At 54.6% G+C, this 17695-nt stretch overlaps 2 protein-coding genes across 2 annotated transcripts in view; one reads left to right on the forward strand and one right to left on the reverse strand.

Annotated features, from left to right (window-relative positions):
• The window catches only part of BEST1 (bestrophin 1), a 22495-nt gene extending 9636 nt beyond the window's left edge, over positions 1–12859 (forward strand). The window contains exons 4-9 of the mRNA XM_074275489.1: positions 230–384; positions 1071–1148; positions 5658–5810; positions 6621–6701; positions 7945–8096; positions 11770–12859. Of these exons, the coding sequence (XP_074131590.1) occupies positions 230–384; positions 1071–1148; positions 5658–5810; positions 6621–6701; positions 7945–8096; positions 11770–12859 (1709 nt within the window). The remainder of the gene's footprint in view (positions 1–229; positions 385–1070; positions 1149–5657; positions 5811–6620; positions 6702–7944; positions 8097–11769) is intronic.
• Positions 12860–14577: 1718 nt separating this feature from the next.
• FTH1 (ferritin heavy chain 1) lies at positions 14578–16261 on the reverse strand. The gene is made up of 4 exons (XM_074275490.1): positions 15793–16261; positions 15198–15344; positions 14982–15107; positions 14578–14889 (listed from the first exon to the last, which is right to left on the reverse strand). Exons 1-4 carry the CDS (start codon positions 15904–15906, stop codon positions 14725–14727), a joined length of 552 nt encoding a protein of 183 aa, XP_074131591.1. The 5' UTR covers positions 15907–16261; the 3' UTR covers positions 14578–14724.
• Positions 16262–17695: the final 1434 nt, after the last annotated feature.

Here is a 17695-nt window from a genome sequence, read left to right on the forward strand (position 1 = left end):
CCCCAATCCGCAAATCTTCCCATTGGTCCACCCCAAATTTTGATTGCCCCAGATCAGCACAGAAAAGAGCTTCCAGTAAATAGAGTTGATCCCTGTTGACCCATTCAGCTAGTCTTGCACAATCCGAGTTGTTCTGCTATTGTTTTTGTTATCTCTGTCCCTCCTTCTGTGGGTCCCTTTCTGCCCCTTCCCTTCCACCCTCTCTGACCCTTTCTCCTGTGTTCCCCAGGCCTCATGACCCCCGAAGAGCACAAACAATTTGAGAGCCTCAACTCTCCCCACAACAAATTCTGGGTTCCATATGTGTGGTTCTCCAACCTGGCCGCCAAAGCCCGGAGAGAGGGCCAGATCAGGGACAGCGTTGTTCTCCAGGGTATCCTTAATGTAAGCCTGGGCGCGCTGGGAGCTTGGGGTGGAAGGGAGGGAGCGGGCACAGGAAGGTCAATGGGCATAAGATTGGTGGAGTTCTTGAAGAACACTCGGGCTGGACTTTTTTCCTGTAAACTGGCTGCTGCCTAACCCTCCATGGAGCACCACTGAGGAACGGCTTGGGACAGAGGTTCTGCTTGGCGCCCCTCCCCAGGGGGCCGGCTTGTGGGAGCAGATAACAGCTCTCTCTCCTTTTTTTTTGCCCTCCACTATTTACAAACACTTTCCCTACAACGACCTTGTGAAATGGATAGTCCATTGATGTAAACTTGATTTTACAGAATGGAGAATTTGAGGCTTAAAGCTTTTGAAATCACTTGTCCAGAGGCACAAGGAAGAAGAAGCCTGCTATAGAGAAAAAGTTCTGGGTTTGAGTGGCACGGTCCCTCTGATCTTGAACAAGTCACTTCTTCCCCCATTCATCTTCCCCAACGCACAAGGAAGAGGATTGAACCAGACTGATATTCTATGCTCCATTTTTAGCTCTGAGATCTTGCAGGAAACCAGCCCTCAGGCCTAGATCCCGTATCTGCCCATCACCCGCTGTTTCCAAGCAGGGGCGCTGAGGTGCAGTGAGGGCGGGACGCGGGTCAGAAGGAGAAATGTGAGCGTTCCCAGATGATGTCGCTTCTCTTCTCCAGGAACTGAACACCTTACGCTCTCAGTGTGGCGCTCTCTACGGCTATGACTGGATCAGCGTGCCTCTGGTCTACACACAGGTGAGCCCACAGATCCAGGGAGAGCCAGGATGACGGGGATTCTGGGAGGGGCAGGAGCTCCAGCAGAATGTCACCCGAGGGCTCGGACTTCATTTTGTCCCGGGCAGTGTGGGCAGGAGAGCTGCTCGTGTTTACACACTCGTGTTTTTAAGAACATGCAAATAAAATGCACAGGATTACAAAGGAAAGCAATGATACGGTGACAAAAAGACACAAGTTCACAGCCCCCAGAGAAGAGCCTCTGGAAAGAAAATACTCATCTAGAGCAAGAATTCTGTGGTCTGTGACGTTAGCTGCACCTGTCACACGGGTCATGGACGTTCCCCACACCGGAAGGCGCAGGGAGACACATTAATATAAGGGAAAAGTGATGAGATTTCTAACAAACAATGAGATTTGTCTCAATGTAAACTGGGCTGGTGGGGAGTGGCCCGTGACTAGAGGTCTGCGAGGCACGCTGGACACCCGCTTGTCAGGGACAATAATAATCCTGTTTCTAGAGCTCACAGCCCTGAGATAAGACATGCCCTGGAGGGCTGTTAGCCAATATCTGAAGCAGAATTCGGCTTCAGGCCTTCTTGGCTGCGCCTCTACTTGTCCACCCAGAGGCTATAGAGAACATTCCTGTCCTCTCAGACACTGGACCAGATGGCCCCTGAGGATCCCGGAGCTCGGAGACTCTGTGTCTGTCTGGTGTGGGATTCCATTTCCTCTGACACTGGGAGAACCCGGCCTATGGGGCCCAAAAGGGATCAAACACAAAACACTGACAAATTCTACAGCAGCCTAGGTTCTGAGGCTTTTTTCAGAACATTTTATGTTCTAAGGTTCCCTCCCTTCCAGTTCATCTCAGAGGTAGAGAATCCCAGAACTGGAGCATCCCCTCCCCTCGTTCCCTGAAGTGAGGAGGCTGAGTAAAAGCTGAGAAAGGAGCTGGACAGAAAAGGGGAGGTTCCTTGGACAAGTCAGCTTCTAAGGTTCCTTTCAGCCCTAAGGTTCCTTTCAGCTCTAAGGTTCCTCTCAGTTCTAAGATTCCTTTCAGTTCTAAGGTTCCTTTCAGCTCCAAGGTTCCTCTCGGTTCTAAGGTTCCTCTCGGTTCCTCTCAGTTCTAAGGTTCCTTTCAGCTCTAAGGTTCCTCTCAGTTGTAAGGTTCCTTTCAGCCCTAAGGTTCCTTTTAGTCCTAAGGTTTCTCTTAGTTCTAAGGTTCCTCTCAGTTCTAAGGTTCCTCTCAGTCCTAAGGTTCCTCTCGGTTCTAAGGTTCCTCTCAGTTCTAAGGTTCCTCTCGGTTCTAAGGTTCCTCTTAGTTCTAAGGTTCCTTTCAGCCCTAAGGTTCCTTTCAGCTCTAAGGTTCCTCTCGGTTCTAAGGTCCCTTTCAGTTCTAAGGTTCCTTTCAGCTCCAAGGTTCCTCTCAGTTCTAAGATTCCTTTCAGTTCTAAGGTTCCTTTCAGCTCCAAGGTTCCTCTCGGTTCTAAGGTTCCTCTCGGTTCCTCTCAGTTCTAAGGTTCCTTTCAGCTCTAAGGTTCCTCTCAGTTCTAAGGTTCCTTTCAGCCCTAAGGTTCCTTTTAGTCCTAAGGTTTCTCTTAGTTCTAATGTTCCTCTCAGTTCTAAGGTTCCTCTCAGTTCTAAGGTTACTTTCAGCCCTAAAGTTCCTTTCAGCCCTAAGGTTCCTCTCAGTTCTAAGGTTACTTTCAGCCCTAAAGTTCCTTTCAGCCCTAAGGTTCCTTTTAGTCCTAAGGTTTCTCTCAGTCCTAAGGTTCCTCTCAGTTCTAAGGTTCCTCTCAGTCCTAAGGTTCCTCTCAGTCCAAAGGTTCCTCTCGGTTCTAAGGTTCCTCTCAGTTCTAAGGTTCCTCTCGGTTCTAAGGTTCCTCTTAGTTCTAAGGTTCCTTTCAGCCCTAAGGTTCCTTTCAGCTCTAAGGTTCCTCTCGGTTCTAAGGTCCCTTTCAGTTCTAAGGTTCCTTTCAGCTCCAAGGTTCCTCTCAGTTCTAAGATTCCTTTCAGTTCTAAGGTTCCTTTCAGCTCCAAGGTTCCTCTCGGTTCTAAGGTTCCTCTCGGTTCCTCTTAGTTCTAAGGTTCCTTTCAGCTCTAAGGTTCCTCTCAGTTCTAAGGTTCCTTTCAGCCCTAAGGTTCCTTTTAGTCCTAAGGTTTCTCTTAGTTCTAATGTTCCTCTCAGTTCTAAGGTTCCTCTCAGTTCTAAGGTTACTTTCAGCCCTAAAGTTCCTTTCAGCCTTAAGGTTCCTTTTAGTCCTAAGGTTCCTCTCAGTTCTAAGGTTCCTCTCAGTTCTAAGGTTCCTCTCAGTTCTAAGGTTCCTCTCAGTCCTAAGGTTCCTCTCGGTTCTAAGGTTCCTCTCGGTTCTAAGGTTCCTCTTAGTTCTAAGGTTCCTTTCAGCCCTAAGGTTCCTTTCAGCTCTAAGGTTCCTCTCGGTTCTAAGGTCCCTTTCAGTTCTAAGGTTCCTTTCAGCTCCAAGGTTCCTCTCGGTTCTAAGGTTCCTCTCGGTTCCTCTCAGTTCTAAGGTTCCTTTCAGCTCTAAGGTTCCTCTCAGTTGTAAGGTTCCTTTCAGCCCTAAGGTTCCTTTTAGTCCTAAGGTTTCTCTTAGTTCTAATGTTCCTCTCAGTTCTAAGGTTCCTCTCAGTTCTAAGGTTACTTTCAGCCCTAAAGTTCCTTTCAGCCCTAAGGTTCCTTTTAGTCCTAAGGTTTCTCTCAGTCCTAAGGTTCCTCTCAGTTCTAAGGTTCCTCTCAGTTCTAAGGTTCCTCTCAGTCCTAAGGTTCCTCTCGTTCTAAGGTTCCTCTCAGTTCTAAGGTTCCTCTAGGTTCTAAGGTTCCTCTTAGTTCTAAGGTTCCTTTCAGCTCTAAGGTTCCTCTCAGTTCTAAGGTTCCTCTCAGTTCTAAGGTTCCTCTCGGTGCTAAGGTCCCTCTCGGTTCTAAGGTTCCTCTCAGTCCTAAGGTTCCTCTCAGTTCTAAGGTTCCTTTCAGTTCTAAGGTTCCTCTCAGTTGTAAGGTTCCTCTCAGTTCTAAGGTTCCTTTCAGCCCTAAGGTTCCTTTTAGTCCTAAGGTTTCTCTCAGTCCTAAGGTTCCTTTCAGCCCTAAGGTTCCTTTTAGTCCTAAGGTTTCTCTCGGTCCTAAGGTTCCTCTCAGTTCTAAGGTTCCTCTCGGTTCTAAGGTTCCTCTCAGTTTTAAGGTTCCTCTCAGTTCTAAGGCTCCTCTCAGTTCTAAGCTTCTTTTCTGTTCTAAGGTTCCTTTCAGCCCTAAGGTTCCTTTCGGTTCTAAGGTTCTTCTCAGTTCTAAGGTTCTTCTCAGTTCTAAGGTTCCTCTCGGTTCTAAGGTTCCTCTCAGTTCTAAGGTTCCTTTCAGCCCTGAAGTTCCTTTCAGCCCTAAGGTTCATTTTAGTCCTAAGGTTTCTCTCAGTTCTAATGTTCCTCTCGGTTCTAAGGTTCCTCTCAGTCCTAAGGTTCCTCCCAGTTGTAAGGTTCCTCTCAGTCCTAAGGTTCCTCTCAGTTCTAAGGTTCCTTTCAGCCCTAAGGTTCCTTTTAGTCCTAAGGTTTCTCTCGGTCCTAAGGTTCCTCTCAGTTCTAAGGTTCCTCTCGGTTCTAAGGTTCCTCTCAGTTCTAAGGTTCCTCTCAGTTCTAAGGCTCCTCTCAGTTCTAAGCTTCTTTTCTGTTCTAAGGTTCCTTTCAGCCCTAAGGTTCCTCTCGGTTCTAAGGTTCCTCTCAGTTCTAAGGTTCCTTTCAGCCCTAAAGTTCCTTTCAGCCCTAAGGTTCATTTTAGTCCTAAGGTTTCTCTCAGTTCTAATGTTCCTCTCGGTTCTAAGGTTCCTCTCAGTCCTAAGGTTCCTCCCAGTTGTAAGGTTCCTCTCAGTTCTAAGGTTCCTCTTAGTCCTAAGGTTCCTCTCAGTTCTAAGGCTCCTCTCAGTTCTAAGCTTCCTTTCTGTTCTAAGGTTCCTTTCAGCCCTAAGGTTCCTTTCGGTTCTAAGGTTCTTCTTAGTTCTAAGGTTCTTCTCAGTTCTAAGGTTCCTCTCGGTTCTAAGGTTCCTCTCAGTTCTAAGGTTCCTCTTGGTTCTAAGGTTCCTTTCAGCCCTAAGGTTCCAAGGTTCTTCTCAGTTCTAAGGTTCTTCTTAGTTCTAAGGTTCCTCTCGGTTCTAAGGTTCCTCTCAGTTCTAAGGTTCCTTTCAGCCCTAAGGTTCCTCTCAGTTCTAAGGTTCCTCTCAGTTCTAAGGTTCCTCTCAGCCCTAAGGTTCCTCTCAGTTCTAAGGTTCCTCTCAGTTCTAAGGTTCCTTTCAGCCCTAAGGTTTCTCCTAGTTCTAATGTTCCTCTCAGTTCTAAGGTTCCTCTCAGTTCTAAGGTTCCAGCGTGCCATAATTCTGAGATGCTGAGGCTCCACAGCTATTGGTGGAGCAGCTCCCCGCCAGCCCTCTGATATCTCCACTTGGGAGAGGAGACAGGTTGTGTCCTCCACTCACCCCCTGCCCTGTTCCGTGAGGGGTGACCCATGGCCTTCTCCGCTTTCTCACCCAGGTGGTCACCGTCGCCGTGTATAGCTTCTTTCTGGCCTGTCTGATAGGGCGCCAGTTTCTGGATCCAGCCAAATCCTATCCAGGCCATGAGCTCGACCTTTTTGTGCCTGTATTCACCCTTCTCCAGTTCTTCTTTTATGCTGGTTGGTTAAAGGTGAGTCCTGTGCCAAAGGAAGCCTTCAGGCTGGGTAAATGGCCAGAAGCTGGACAGTGGGGGGAGGGGGAGAAGCGGGATCTGGGGGAAGAAGGGGGAGGAGGGGGAAGAACGGGGACCTGGGGCAGAAGGAACATCCTAGTCTCTTCCTCCCAGCCCTGACGCTCTCTCTGAAAGCTCCCTCCCAGCCCGGATGTTCTGTGAGCTAAGCGTGGACATTCCATTTTGGGGGGAGACAATTGGGGCCACATAGCTGAAAAATGTCTGAAGCTGGATTTAAGCTCGGCTCCTATGGCTCTGTCCACTGAGCCACCTAGTGGCTCCTTGACAGTCTCTCCCTCTTTTTTTTAAGTCGGGTTCTTCTCAGATCTGAAATTCTCTGTTCCGAGTTCCTCCCAGTGAGGCAGTTCTCTGTTCTAAGGCTCCTCTCAGATATGACGTTTTCTGTTCCAGGTTCTAAGGTTTCTTCCACCTCTCTAATGTTCTGCGTTCTCAGCTCCATCTCCACTCTGAAATTTTATGTTCTAAAGCCCTTACCATCACTGAAGCTTTTTGTTCTAGGTCGCTCAACCTGAGCTGGGCCTGGGAGGAGGATGTGGAAGCAGGAGGGTGGGGGCTGGCGGGAGCAAGGAAGCGGCAGTGAGTGCTCCCTCCGGATTGGCCCGAGCCGGGCAGAGGCTGAGCCCGTGACACTGGGGACTCGGCCCAAGCTTTCCGGGAGGTCTGAGCTGCCCTAGGCCGGCTTCCCGAGGCCGGGTAAGTGGCTTTTCCCAAGAAGGGCAGTGCTCTGTTTCCCTTCTCCCCCGTTAGGTAGCCGAGCAGCTCATTAACCCCTTCGGAGAAGATGATGATGACTTCGAGACCAATTGGCTGATTGACCGGAATTTGCAGGTACGGGAATGGCAAAGTCGGCCAGTCCCGAGCGGGGTGGTGGGCTGCACCCACCGCTCTGGGCACTTTGAGACAGGAAAAATCCCCCAAATCCTCAGGCACTTCCAGTGGGCAAAGCCTCGTACTGGCTGATGAAGGACGCCGTCCTTGCTGGTCCTGGCACTTACAATCCAACTCCGCTACCCATGTGGATTACAGAATTGCCCCCACGTAACTGAATTTTACTTTATAAAAATATTTCAGATACATTCACCTATTGGCTCTCCTTAACAAGCCCGTGAAACCAGTCAGCTAAAAATAGCTAGTGAGCATTCATAAAGCACCACCACCGTGTGAGGTAGGGGCTATTATTACCCCCATTTTACAGACGAGGAAACTGAGGCAGACAGAAGTCATGTGACCTGCCCAAGGTCACCACTAGGAAGTGTATTTGAATTCAGGTCTTCCTGACCCCAAGTATTGGGTTCTATCTATTGATCCCTTTAAAAGAATATTTAATTACTTACTCGGGAGGGGTGGAATTTATTGAGTTGGGAGGGTGAGAAGTGAGTCACTAGCCCGCAATTAAGTAATGATTATTAATCCATGTGCTCTGCACTGTGCTGGGAGTCCTGGAGACGGGGCTTAAAAAAAAAACAGAAATAAACAAACAAACCCAAACCCCCAAAGCTGCATCTCCTCTGTCCCCAAGGGGATGAGTTTGAGCCAGCTCCTTCCCCAGATAGCCCTGATCACAAATATTGCATTCATTCATTCATTCATTCATTCATTCGTTCGTTCATTCATTCGTTCATTCGTTCATTCATTCATTCGTTTGTTCATTCATTCATTCACACACTCAGTAGTGACTCAATGGCTGCCAGAGCCAAGTCCTGCCCTTCCAGCTGAGGGGGAGACAATGTAATCTAACAAACCCAAGAGGTCGTTGTGATATACATTTATAGGAGAGGCTTTCGTGGAGAACAGGGATCTGTGTGAGCAGTCTGAGGGGATTACTGATGGAACCCAGGAAAGCCCTGTGGGAGGGGCCACAGAACCCAAGGGGGAGGGGAGCAGCTCAGCCCGGCTAAAGATGAGGATGGCCTTCTAGGGTCAGCCGGCCCTTCCTCAGGCAGGTTCACTCTCCGTTCTTGAACCCCCCCATTCACATTGCAGGACGAAAAGGAGGGGAGGATTTAGCCCAAGAGCTCCATCCTCCCCCAGTGTTCTGGCCCTTTCTCACTCCTCCCGCCCCCATCCCCAGGTGTCTCTCCTGGCCGTGGATGAGATGCACCAAGACCTGCCAGTCCTGGAAAAGGACGTGTTCTGGAACGACCCCGATCCCCACCTGCCCTACACGGCCGCAGCCGCCGAGTCCAAGCGCGCCTCCTTCCTGGGCTCCACCTTCGACATCAAGTGAGTCCCCCCCCCCCCTCGCCCCTCTCAGGCTGGGGTGATGGAAGGAAGAGGCGTTGGGCCCCAAGAGCTCCCTCATCTGCAGGAAACTCCGCCAGCTTTGGAGGTTTAATCTGACAGAACATCTTGGCGGTCCGAGGGGTCCGAGGGGCGTGAACAGGACATTCTGCTCTCCTGCAAACAAAATGAACTGGCGCGTCCTGCTGCCCCCGCCTAGCACTGACACCCGTGGGCTTGGGTCTCCTCAAGATGCCATTCTCTCTGTCTATCTCTCTGTCTCTGTCTCTTTCCATCTCTCCCTCTTTCTTCCCTTCTCTCTCTCTGTTTCTGTCTCTATTTTTCGATGTCTCTCCATCTCTGTCTATCTCTCTGTGTGTCTTTGACCATTTCTCTGTCTGTCCCTGTCTTTTTGACTCTCTGTCTGTCCATCTCTGTATCTCTCTCTGTGTCTTTCTCTCTGTCGTTCTCTTTCTGTCTCTTTTTATCTCTCTCTATCTCAGTCTCTGTGTCTTGATTACCTCTCTGTCTTTCTGTGCATGTGTGTGTCTTGACTGCCTCTGTCTCTGTCTCTTTCTCTCTCTGTCTCTGTCCCTGTTTCTTTGACTATTTCTGTCTCTTCTTCTCTGTCTCTGTGTGTGTCTCTGTCTCTTTCTTTGTCCCTGTCTCTTTGACTGTCTCTGTCCCTGTCTCTTTGCTTATTTCTGTCTCTCCCTCTCTGTGTCTCTGTGTGTGTCTCTGTCTCTCTCTTTGTCTGTCTCTTTGTCTCTCTCTGTCTCTTTGTCTCTCTCTGTATCTCTGTCTCTTTCTTTGTCCCTGTCTCTTTGACTGTCTCTTCCCTGTCTCTTTGTCTCTGTGTCTCTCTTTCTTTGTCCCTGTCTCTTTGACTGTCTCTTCCCTGTCTCTTTGTCTCTGTGTCTCTCTTTCTTTGTCCCTGTCTCTTTGACTGTCTCTGTCCCTGTTTCTTTGCTTATTTCTGTCTCTCCCTCTCTGGGTCTCTGTGTGTCTCTGTCTCTCTCTTTGTCTGTCTCTTTGTCTCTCTCTGTGTCTCTGTCTCTTTCTTTGTCCCTGTCTCTTTGACTGTCTCTGTCCCTGTCTCTTTGCTTATTTCTGTCTCTCCCTCTCTGTGTCTCTGTGTGTGTCTCTGTCTCTCTCTTTGTCTGTCTCTTTGTCTCTCTCTGTATCTCTGTCTCTTTCTTTGTCCCTGTCTCTTTGACTGTCTCTTCCCTGTCTCTTTGTCTCTGTGTCTCTCTTTCTTTGTCCCTGTCTCTTTGACTGTCTCTGTCCCTGTCTCTTTGTCTCTCTCTGTGTCTCTCTCCCTTTGTCTCTGTCTCTTTGACTGTCTCTGTCCCTGTCTCCTTGTCTCTCTCTGTGTCTCTCTCCCTTTGTCTCTGTCTCTTTGACTGTCTCTGTCCCTGTTTCTTTGCTTATTTCTGTCTCTCCCTCTCTGTGTCTCTGTGTGTGTCTCTGTCTCTCTGTCTGTCTCTTTGTCTCTGTCTGTCTCTTTGTCTCTCTCTGTGTCTCTGTCTCTCCCTTTGTCCCTGTCTCTTTGACTGTCTCTGTCCCTGTCTCTTTGCTTATTTCTGTCTCTCCCTCTCTGTCTCTCCCTCTCTGTCTCTCTGTGTGTCTCTTTGTCTCTCTCTGTGTGTCTGTCTCTTTCTCATTAATACGACCTTTCTTATACGACAATCTGGTCTTCCAGACCTCCCAGCAGGCATCCAGAATAAAAACCCAAACCCGACCATTCCAAATAACCCCAAAGTCACCGTCCTATCCCCTAAGTCTTTACCCTCAGTCACACCTCCTAAAATCCGGCTCCGCCCTGGCAACATTATGTGAAGAATGGAGAGCAGAAGGGACGGGGTGGACTGGATGTTCTCTGAGGTTCCTGGGATGCTGAGCCCCCTGCCGCCTCGAGGGGCTCTCCGGTGGGCTTCAGAGTGAGCCCCTCCTCCCCCTGAGGCTGGTTTTCCAGTTACGCTCATGGATGAACCACGACTGAGCCTTGAGAAGGCTTGGGCCCCCCCATCATTTTGCAGCTGAGGAAGCTGCGTCTCAGAGAAGGAAGGCGAGGGCCCAAGATCCCCTGGGAGGAGGAAGCCCCAGAATGAAGTCTGGAGCTCTTCTTCCCTCGGCCCTGTTTCCCCCATCTCCTGTTTCCTTGAGTCGTAGCCTGGGGAAGGCTCATTTCTCGTGGCAGGGATCACAGCCGGAATGGGGGGGTTGGGGAGACAGAGCAGCTCTGCCAAGTCCCCCATGATGGACAGGGGAACGTTACCTGGGTGTCGGGGGCCCTCTAGTGGACAGACTTGGGAAGCACCTGCAAGCGAGTTTTCCATTCAGATGCCCTGAAATTCTACCTGAGCTTTAGAGCTGGGAGGGTCTTAGCATCATAGAATTTGGAGCTGGAACAGATGGAGGCGGCTCATCAAATAAGAAAGTCATCAGAATGCCTCCTGGCGTGTACACAAGGCTTTAGGGTTTACAAAGCACTGTACAAACATGTCTTTATCGGGACACAGATGCTGTTATCATTCCCATTTCACATGTAAGCAAACTGAGGTAGACCCCGGGGAAGAGACTCAAAGTAGCCATCCCACGAGACGTAGCTAGCAAAGAGGTGGGATTTTTTTTTAAGCTTTTTATTTTCAAAACATGTGCATGGGTTTTTCAACATTGACCTTTGCAAAAGCTTGTATTCCAATGTCCCCCACTCCCTCCCCAGATGGCAAGTAACCCACTATATGTTAAATCCAATATTTGATACATATTTATATAATAATCTTGTTGCACAAGAAAAATCAGATCAAAAAGGAGAAAAAAAGAGAGAGAGAAAACAAAATGCAACAAACAAAAAGAGTGCAAATGCTCTTCTAGTCCCCAGTCGGTCCCCAGCCTCCCTCTGGGTGCAGATGGCTCTGTCCATCACGAGACCATCGGAGCTGGCCTGAACCACCTCCTCGTTGAGAAGAGCCGCGCCCGTCAGAATCGCTCTTTGCATGATCTTTAGTTGCCGGGTTCAGCGCCCTGGTCCTGCTCATTTCTCTCAGCATCAGTCCGTGTAATTCTCCCCAGGCCTTTCTGAAAGTCGTTTGTTACAGAACAGTAATATTCCATAACATTCATGCACCACAACTTGTTCAGCCATTCTCCCACTGACGGGCACCCACTCGGTTTCCAGTTTTTTGCCACTACAGAGAGGCCCGCCACAAACATTCTTGCACGCGTGGGTCCCTTTCCCTCCTTTAAGATCTCTGTGGGATACAGGCCCAGTAGAGACACTGCCGGGTCCCAGGGCATGGGCAGTTTGGTGCTCTTTGGAAAGAGGTGGGATTCTAGCGGCTCTGGCTCCGTCTGGCGCTCTCCCCATCAGCCCGCATTACATTCTAGGCTCCCACCTCTTCTTCCTCCTTCTATGATCTTGAGCTTCCAGCTGATCTTTTTTTCAGTAAGTGGGGAGTGATAGCACTTGGCTGTATGACTGGGGTGGCAAAGGTCAACAGAAACTGAACAAATTCTGACACGGCGGCCGGACGTGAGTGTACCTCAAACCGCTGTGGCTCTTCCTGTGCCAGCCAGGGCCTAGGCCCACTCTGGGGAAGAGGGCTAGATCTGGGGAGGGGAGGGGAGTAAGGGGCCCTGGCCCAGGGTAACGCAGTGTTTCTGTCTCCCCCAGCATGCAGAAAGAAGAAATGGAATTTCAGCCCCTGGAGCAGATTAAGGAGCACGAGGAGGCGAACCACTCGACTCCATTCATGGGTCCCTTCAGCCGCCTCCTGGGGGTTCAGCCGCCCGGCTTCACCAGGTCCGCCTCCAGAATGAACCTGCTTCGGAGGAGGGATTACCCGTACCAGGACGTGGGCAAGCCCAGGGGCTCCTGCCCGGCCTGGGCCTCTCGGGCCGATGCCCTTTCCCAGACTGGCTGCAGCCTGAGGGAACAGTGGGAGAGCGAAGACTCGAAGCTACGTGAGCTGGACGCCTTCATCTCCACGCCCTTCTGTGAGAGGCCCGGCTTCTACAGCGCCCCCCAGACCCCCATCAGCTCCTTCCCTCTGGTGCTCCCGCTGAGGCGCCCGCCAGGCAAGAGAGGCGCTGCCCTGGGGCAGCCGGGCCCGGCCTTCGCCAAGGACAATTGCGCCAACTTGGGCCCCTCCCAGACCAGTGACATGGACGGGAGTGAGAACTCGGTGACTCCCGGCGTGAGGGAAACTTTTGTCTGGCCCACAGAGAGAGGCAGGAGCCCCGAGGCTTCCCTGCTGGCCCTCCTGGAGGACCATCTGCCCCAGAAACACGAAGACCTCGGTGTCCCGGGGACCCCTGAGGCCCAAACCCCAGCTTCCGAGAGTCTCGGCGGGCTGTTTCAGGCCGACGGGGAGAAGCCGGACGGCTGCAGGGGGCCCAGAAGCCCCTGGCAGTCCTGGCTGGCCCTGGAGGACGCCTCTGTTCTCTGTGCGGACTCGCTCCCCGCTGCAGCGGGCAGCCCCAGTGACGGCCTGGCCTCTGCCAGCCCCTTGGCCCTCTCCGCAGTCAGGCCCAGCAAAGCTGCCGTCCCGGGCTCAGAGGCTGCGGGGCCCAGTGCCCTCGGCCCCAGGGAAACATCGGAGGCCCCGAGGGACTTCCCCGGCGGGCACAGGGCTGCGGCGGAGCCTTCCTCCCCCAAAGACTCGGGCATCTCCCTGGCAGAGGGGGACCTGGCGGGCCTGGTGGAAACAGTGCTGGAGAGAAGCGAGTTCTCCGAGTCCGGGCAAGTGGGCAGGCTCAGTTAGGCCGGGGCAGGGCCTCCTAGTCCAGTCATACAGCTCTTCCATTTCCCGATGAGCCAGACCCCTACCCGAGCTGAAGCAGGCTGCAGACACTGGTCCGCCAGCAGAGGGCTTTCCCCACAGCCAGCCGCAGGAGAGACAAGGGAAGAAAGGAAGAAAGAAAAGAGAAAGAGAAAGGAGGGAGGGAAGAGAGAGGAGGAAGAAAGAACAAAGGAACGAAGGAAGGGAAAGGAAGGAGGGAGGGAAGGGAGAGAAAGGAAGGAGGGAGGGAAGGAAGGGAGAGAAAGGAAGGAGGGAGGAAAAAGAGAGGAGGAAGAAGGAACAAAGGAACGAAGGAAGGGAAAGGAAGGAGGGAGGGAAGGGAGAGAAAGGAAGGAGAGAGGAGGAAGAAGGAACAAAGGAACGAAGGAAGGGAAAGGAAGGAGGGAGGGAAGGGAAAGAAAGGAAGGAGGGAGGGAAGGAAGGGAGAGAAAGGAAGGAGGGAGGAAAAAGAGAGGAGGAAGAAGGAACAAAGGAACGAAGGAAGGGAAAGGAAGGAGGGAGGGAAGGGAGAGAAAGGAAGGAGAGAGGAGGAAGAAGGAACAAAGGAACGAAGGAAGGGAAAGGAAGGAGGGAGGGAAGGAAGAGAGAGAAAGGAAGGAGGGAGGGAAGGGAAAGAAAGGAAGGAGGGAGGGAAGGAAGGGAGAGAAAGGAAGGAGGGAGGAAAAAGAGAGGAGGAAGAAAGAAAGAACAAAGGAACTAAGGAAGGGAAAGAAAGAAGAGAAGGAAGGAGGGAGGGAAGAAGGAAATGAAAAGAGGAAGGGAGTAAGGGGGGGAAAGGAAGCGAGAGGAAGAGGAAGTGAGGGAAGGAAGAAAGGGAAGAGGAGAGGGAAAGAGAGGAGCAAGGGCGGACTCCCTGACTGAAGCAGTTCCTGCCGCCGGCCTGAAGGGCAGCCCCGGACCGCCGAGGTGGCGCCCTGGCCGCCCCTGCCTTCTTGTCTTGCTTTGTTCGGGCGGTCCCCCCCCCCCCCCCCAGCAGCTGCCCCCTCCCCCCCAGCTGCTCCCTTCTCTCGCTCCCTCAAGCTCGCGCCCCCGGTTCCGAAAGAATAAAAGCCTCTGGCTCGGAAGCTGTGTCCTCCACCTCCCGGGGCCCGCAGCCCGGCACTCGGGCTCTCCACCCCTGGAACAGCGTTGGGATCTCAGGCCCCCGAATTCCCAGGGGCAGAGGCCGGAGCGGGGAGGACCACGAGCCACTGGGATTTATTGGGGATCACAGTGGGCATGGGGCGGGGGTCTCGGGGAGGACCGGAGGGCATCTACGTAACTCGCTCTCCGGGGGTGCCGGCTACGGGCGGAGCAGCGACTGCTCCCGGGTGAGGCGGCCGAGTCTACCAAGCCCCACCCCCATCTTCACCGACATCTCCCTCCGGCCCAGGGGGCAGGTGCAAATGAACAGACTCCGGAGCCCTAAAGTTCACAGCTCCTGACAAAGTGGGGGGAGGGGCCCTTACAGCCAGAACAAAGGACCTATTGTTTTATGCGGACTAACATCTGTAAGCACATCTGGGAGAGCTCCGGCTCCTCCACCCGGGCTCAGTCTGGGGCTGGATTGAAGGTCTCTCCCCGGCCCAGGATTCATTGCCTCTTTCCCGGGAGGCTGCCACGGTGGCCGGGAGGTTCACTAAGCCCCGCCCCCCCAGGACCAGCCCCACTGCCCAAATGAAAGCCCGGCACACAGTCACTTCATCAGTACCAAGTCACTTTATTGGGATGTAAATGGTGGTAGTTTTTTGGTACAGATTATGAAAAGGTCAGATAACCAAAATATGCATGCACTGAAAGACAGTGGGAGTCTCGCCCACACTTCCGTGCGGGGAAGCCGGTGCGGCTCAGCTCTCGTTGTCACTGTCTCCAAGGGTGTGCTTGTCAAAAAGATATTCCGCCATGCCAGAATCGGGGGCCCCCATTTTGCGCAGGTTGGTTACGTGATCACCCAGTTGTTTGATGGACTTGACCTGTTCGTCCAGGTAGTGGGTTTCGATGAAATCACATAACTGAAAGAGAAGGAGAAGGTCGGTCATTGTTCCGGGGGGAGGGGGAGCTCTCGCTGACACGCCCACCCGAGGGGGAGGGGCCGGATACTCACATGGGGGTCGTTTTTGTCAGTTGCCAGCTTGTGCAATTCCAGTAACGACTGATTGACATTTTTTTCCAAGTGCAGAGCACACTCCATTGCGTTCAGCCCGCTCTCCCAGTCATCGCGATCGGGTTTCTGTAACAGAGCAGCGGCGGTCAGTGGGAGCCCCGTCCCCGCCCCCTTTCTGAGCCCTGCCCCCCCGGGGGGCCGCGGGGTCCCGCTCACCTTGATGTCTTGCAGGAAGATGCGGCCGCCGCGCTGGTTTTGGAGTTTCATCAGCTTCTCAGCGTGTTCCCTCTCCTCGTGGGACTGGTGCAGGAAATACTTGGCAAAGTTCTTCAGCGCCACATCGTCTCGGTCGAAGTAATAAGACTGAAGGGAGAGCAGATTCCGGGCGTTATGCTAATTGGGGGGCGGAGCCTGCCAAGCCCGAGGCCTGGAGCGGGCCCATTACCCCAGAACCGGGCGCGGGCATTAGAGGGGTCCGCCCTTCTGAGCCCCCCCCCCAACAGCTCAAGGTCAAAGTGGGCATAGGCTGCCTGAGTCCCGAGGCTTACAACCGGGGCAGGACCGCAAGAATCCTTTAAAAAGGACCCCCCCACCGGCCTTCGAGCCGGGGCCATTATCTCAGCCGGCCCCGCCCTTGGTCGCGCGGCCCCAGGGCTCACGGGGTGCGGTGGGGGCGGGGCTTCGCGGGACCGCCAGTGCGCAAGCGCGGACTCCCCCCCCCCCGCCCCGCAGGGGGGCACTTGAGGGGAGGGGCACCCCGCCCCCCCCCCGGGGCCTCATCCCCGGCCCCGCCCGCCCGAGCCCTCCTCACCATGGACAGGTAGACGTAGGAGGCGTAGAGCTCCAGGTTGATCTGCCGGTTGATGGCGGCCTCCGAGTCCTGGTGGTAGTTCTGTCGGACCTGAGAGGGAGATGAGGTCGTCATGGCGGCGGAGACGGAGGCGGCTGCGAGGAGGAGGAGGAGGAGGAGAAGGAGGAGGAGGAGGGAGAGGCGGCTGCGCAGCGGCTGCGGCTGAGGCTGGGGCGGCGGCGGCGGCGACGGCCGGGGGCGGCTGAGGCGGACGGCTGCTGCTCGAACGGGAGGACGGAAGAAGTGTTGGTTAGTGGAGGTGAAGGTGGAGAGGTGGCTAAGGGCGGCTCCGGCCGGGAATCGAGCAGCGGGTTCCGTTCAAGCACTGTTGAAGCAGGAAACCGCAGCGACTCCCTTCCCTGCGCTTCTGGCGACTGCGGGGCGCCCGCGCGGAGCTTTTATAGCCGCGCCGAGGCCCCGCCCCGCGTCACGTCAGTGCCCGCCAATGGCGGCGCCGGGGGCGCGCGGGGGGCGGGGCCGGGCATCACGGGACCCGCGGCCTCGCCCTTCCCTCCCCGCTCCAGCGCTGCCCCCTCTGTTGGAGTTTGCGCTCTGTGAACGGAGGGGGGAGGGGCGGCTCTTCTCCCCAGGGACGGGGAGGCGGGCGGAGGCTGGAATCTCCCGCTGTTCCCCGAACCGAGCTTCCCCCCTCCCCTGCCCACACCCACAGTTGCGTTAGGTTAGGGACAGGGGCGCGCTGCGGGGTGGGGGAGTCCCTTTGTCTGAAGCGGCTCTCCCCCCTCCTTTTTTGTTGGGCTGCCTTAGGAGGGGGGACCCTTCCCCGGGAGTGCAGAGGAATCGGGGAGGGGGTCTCGCGGCCCCCTCCCCTCCCTGCAGCTGCAGAAACTGATCTGGGGGGGCACCCCGCCTTGTGAAATGGGGCCCAGTCTGGGATTTCTAACCCCTCACCCCACTGTACAGAGGGGGAAACTGAGGCCCAGAACACGGGTCTGGCCCGAGGTCATCCTGGCCACTAGCACCTCGCGCTCTGGGCCGTCACGTGCGGAGAAAACAAGCCCTCCTCTCCCTCCCCGTGCAGACCGGTGACCTCCGCCCCCGGGGGTCTGGGGCAGGAGGAGGGGGGGCCTGTGGGACCCCCAGCTAGAAGGCGGGACCCGCCTGGGGCTGATGTTTTTAATGGGCGGACAGTGGACAAAGGGGCCAGCGCGGCCGCACGTGCTCGAAGCGGCGACTTTGGACCCGGGGCCTGGACACCTGTGGGGGCGCCTGACATTAGCACAAGGGGGGAGGGGCGGCTCTTCCCCTCTAGTCTACTTTAGCCTGGATCAGCCTGAGAGGAAAGGGCAGGGTGGCCCCCCGCTCCCCCCCCCCCCCCCCCCCGTTAGGCAGTCCCAGCACAGAACGGGACCAGGAGCAGGGGGGTTTCCACAGGGTGCAGTGGCCCCGAGGCACGGCGCCCATCCTTGGCGTCCTCACGTGGGCCGCAGGGTCCCAGCCCCCTCCCCCTCCTCGGATTCAGTCGGGGCATGGGCGCCAAGGAGGGCAGAGGCCGGCCCCTCCCCCGGCCGGCTAACGGTCCCCAGACAGCGGGGGTGGGGGACACATGTGAGGGCCGGGCTGGCCCGCAGGCCCTTGGCACCCGGCGTGTTTTTGAGAACGGGAGACAACAATCACTATCGGCCTCCGGGCCGGCCCAGGTGCAGTCACCGGGCCCTTTGCCAAGCGCGGGGGCAGAAGCCGGGCCTCGGGTGGGTGCGCAGCGGCTCAGGCAGCGCGTGGCGTCAGCCCCTTTTCTCTCAGAGGGGGGAGGGGGGAGCTCCGAGAGCCTCGGCCGCCCCCGACTCCCAGCGGGGTGCTGGCCGGGAAAAGACGGGGTTTAAGCCCTACGTTGGGGCCATGCTGG

This window comes from Sminthopsis crassicaudata, chromosome 6 (genome assembly GCF_048593235.1).
Source record: "Sminthopsis crassicaudata isolate SCR6 chromosome 6, ASM4859323v1, whole genome shotgun sequence".
Lineage (NCBI taxonomy): Eukaryota > Metazoa > Chordata > Mammalia > Dasyuromorphia > Dasyuridae > Sminthopsis > Sminthopsis crassicaudata.

Excerpts from the sequence above, each read along its gene's own strand:
- FTH1 (XM_074275490.1), bottom strand. The coding sequence starts at position 15,906 with ATGACGACCTCATCTCCCTCTCAGGTCCGACAGAACTACCACCAGGAC. Across the intron at positions 15,108-15,197 it reads TCTTCCTGCAAGACATCAAG|AAACCCGATCGCGATGACTG; the intron begins GTGAGCGGGACC and ends GCTCTGTTACAG. Across the intron at positions 14,890-14,981 it reads CTGACAAAAACGACCCCCAT|TTATGTGATTTCATCGAAAC; the intron begins GTGAGTATCCGG and ends CTTCTCTTTCAG.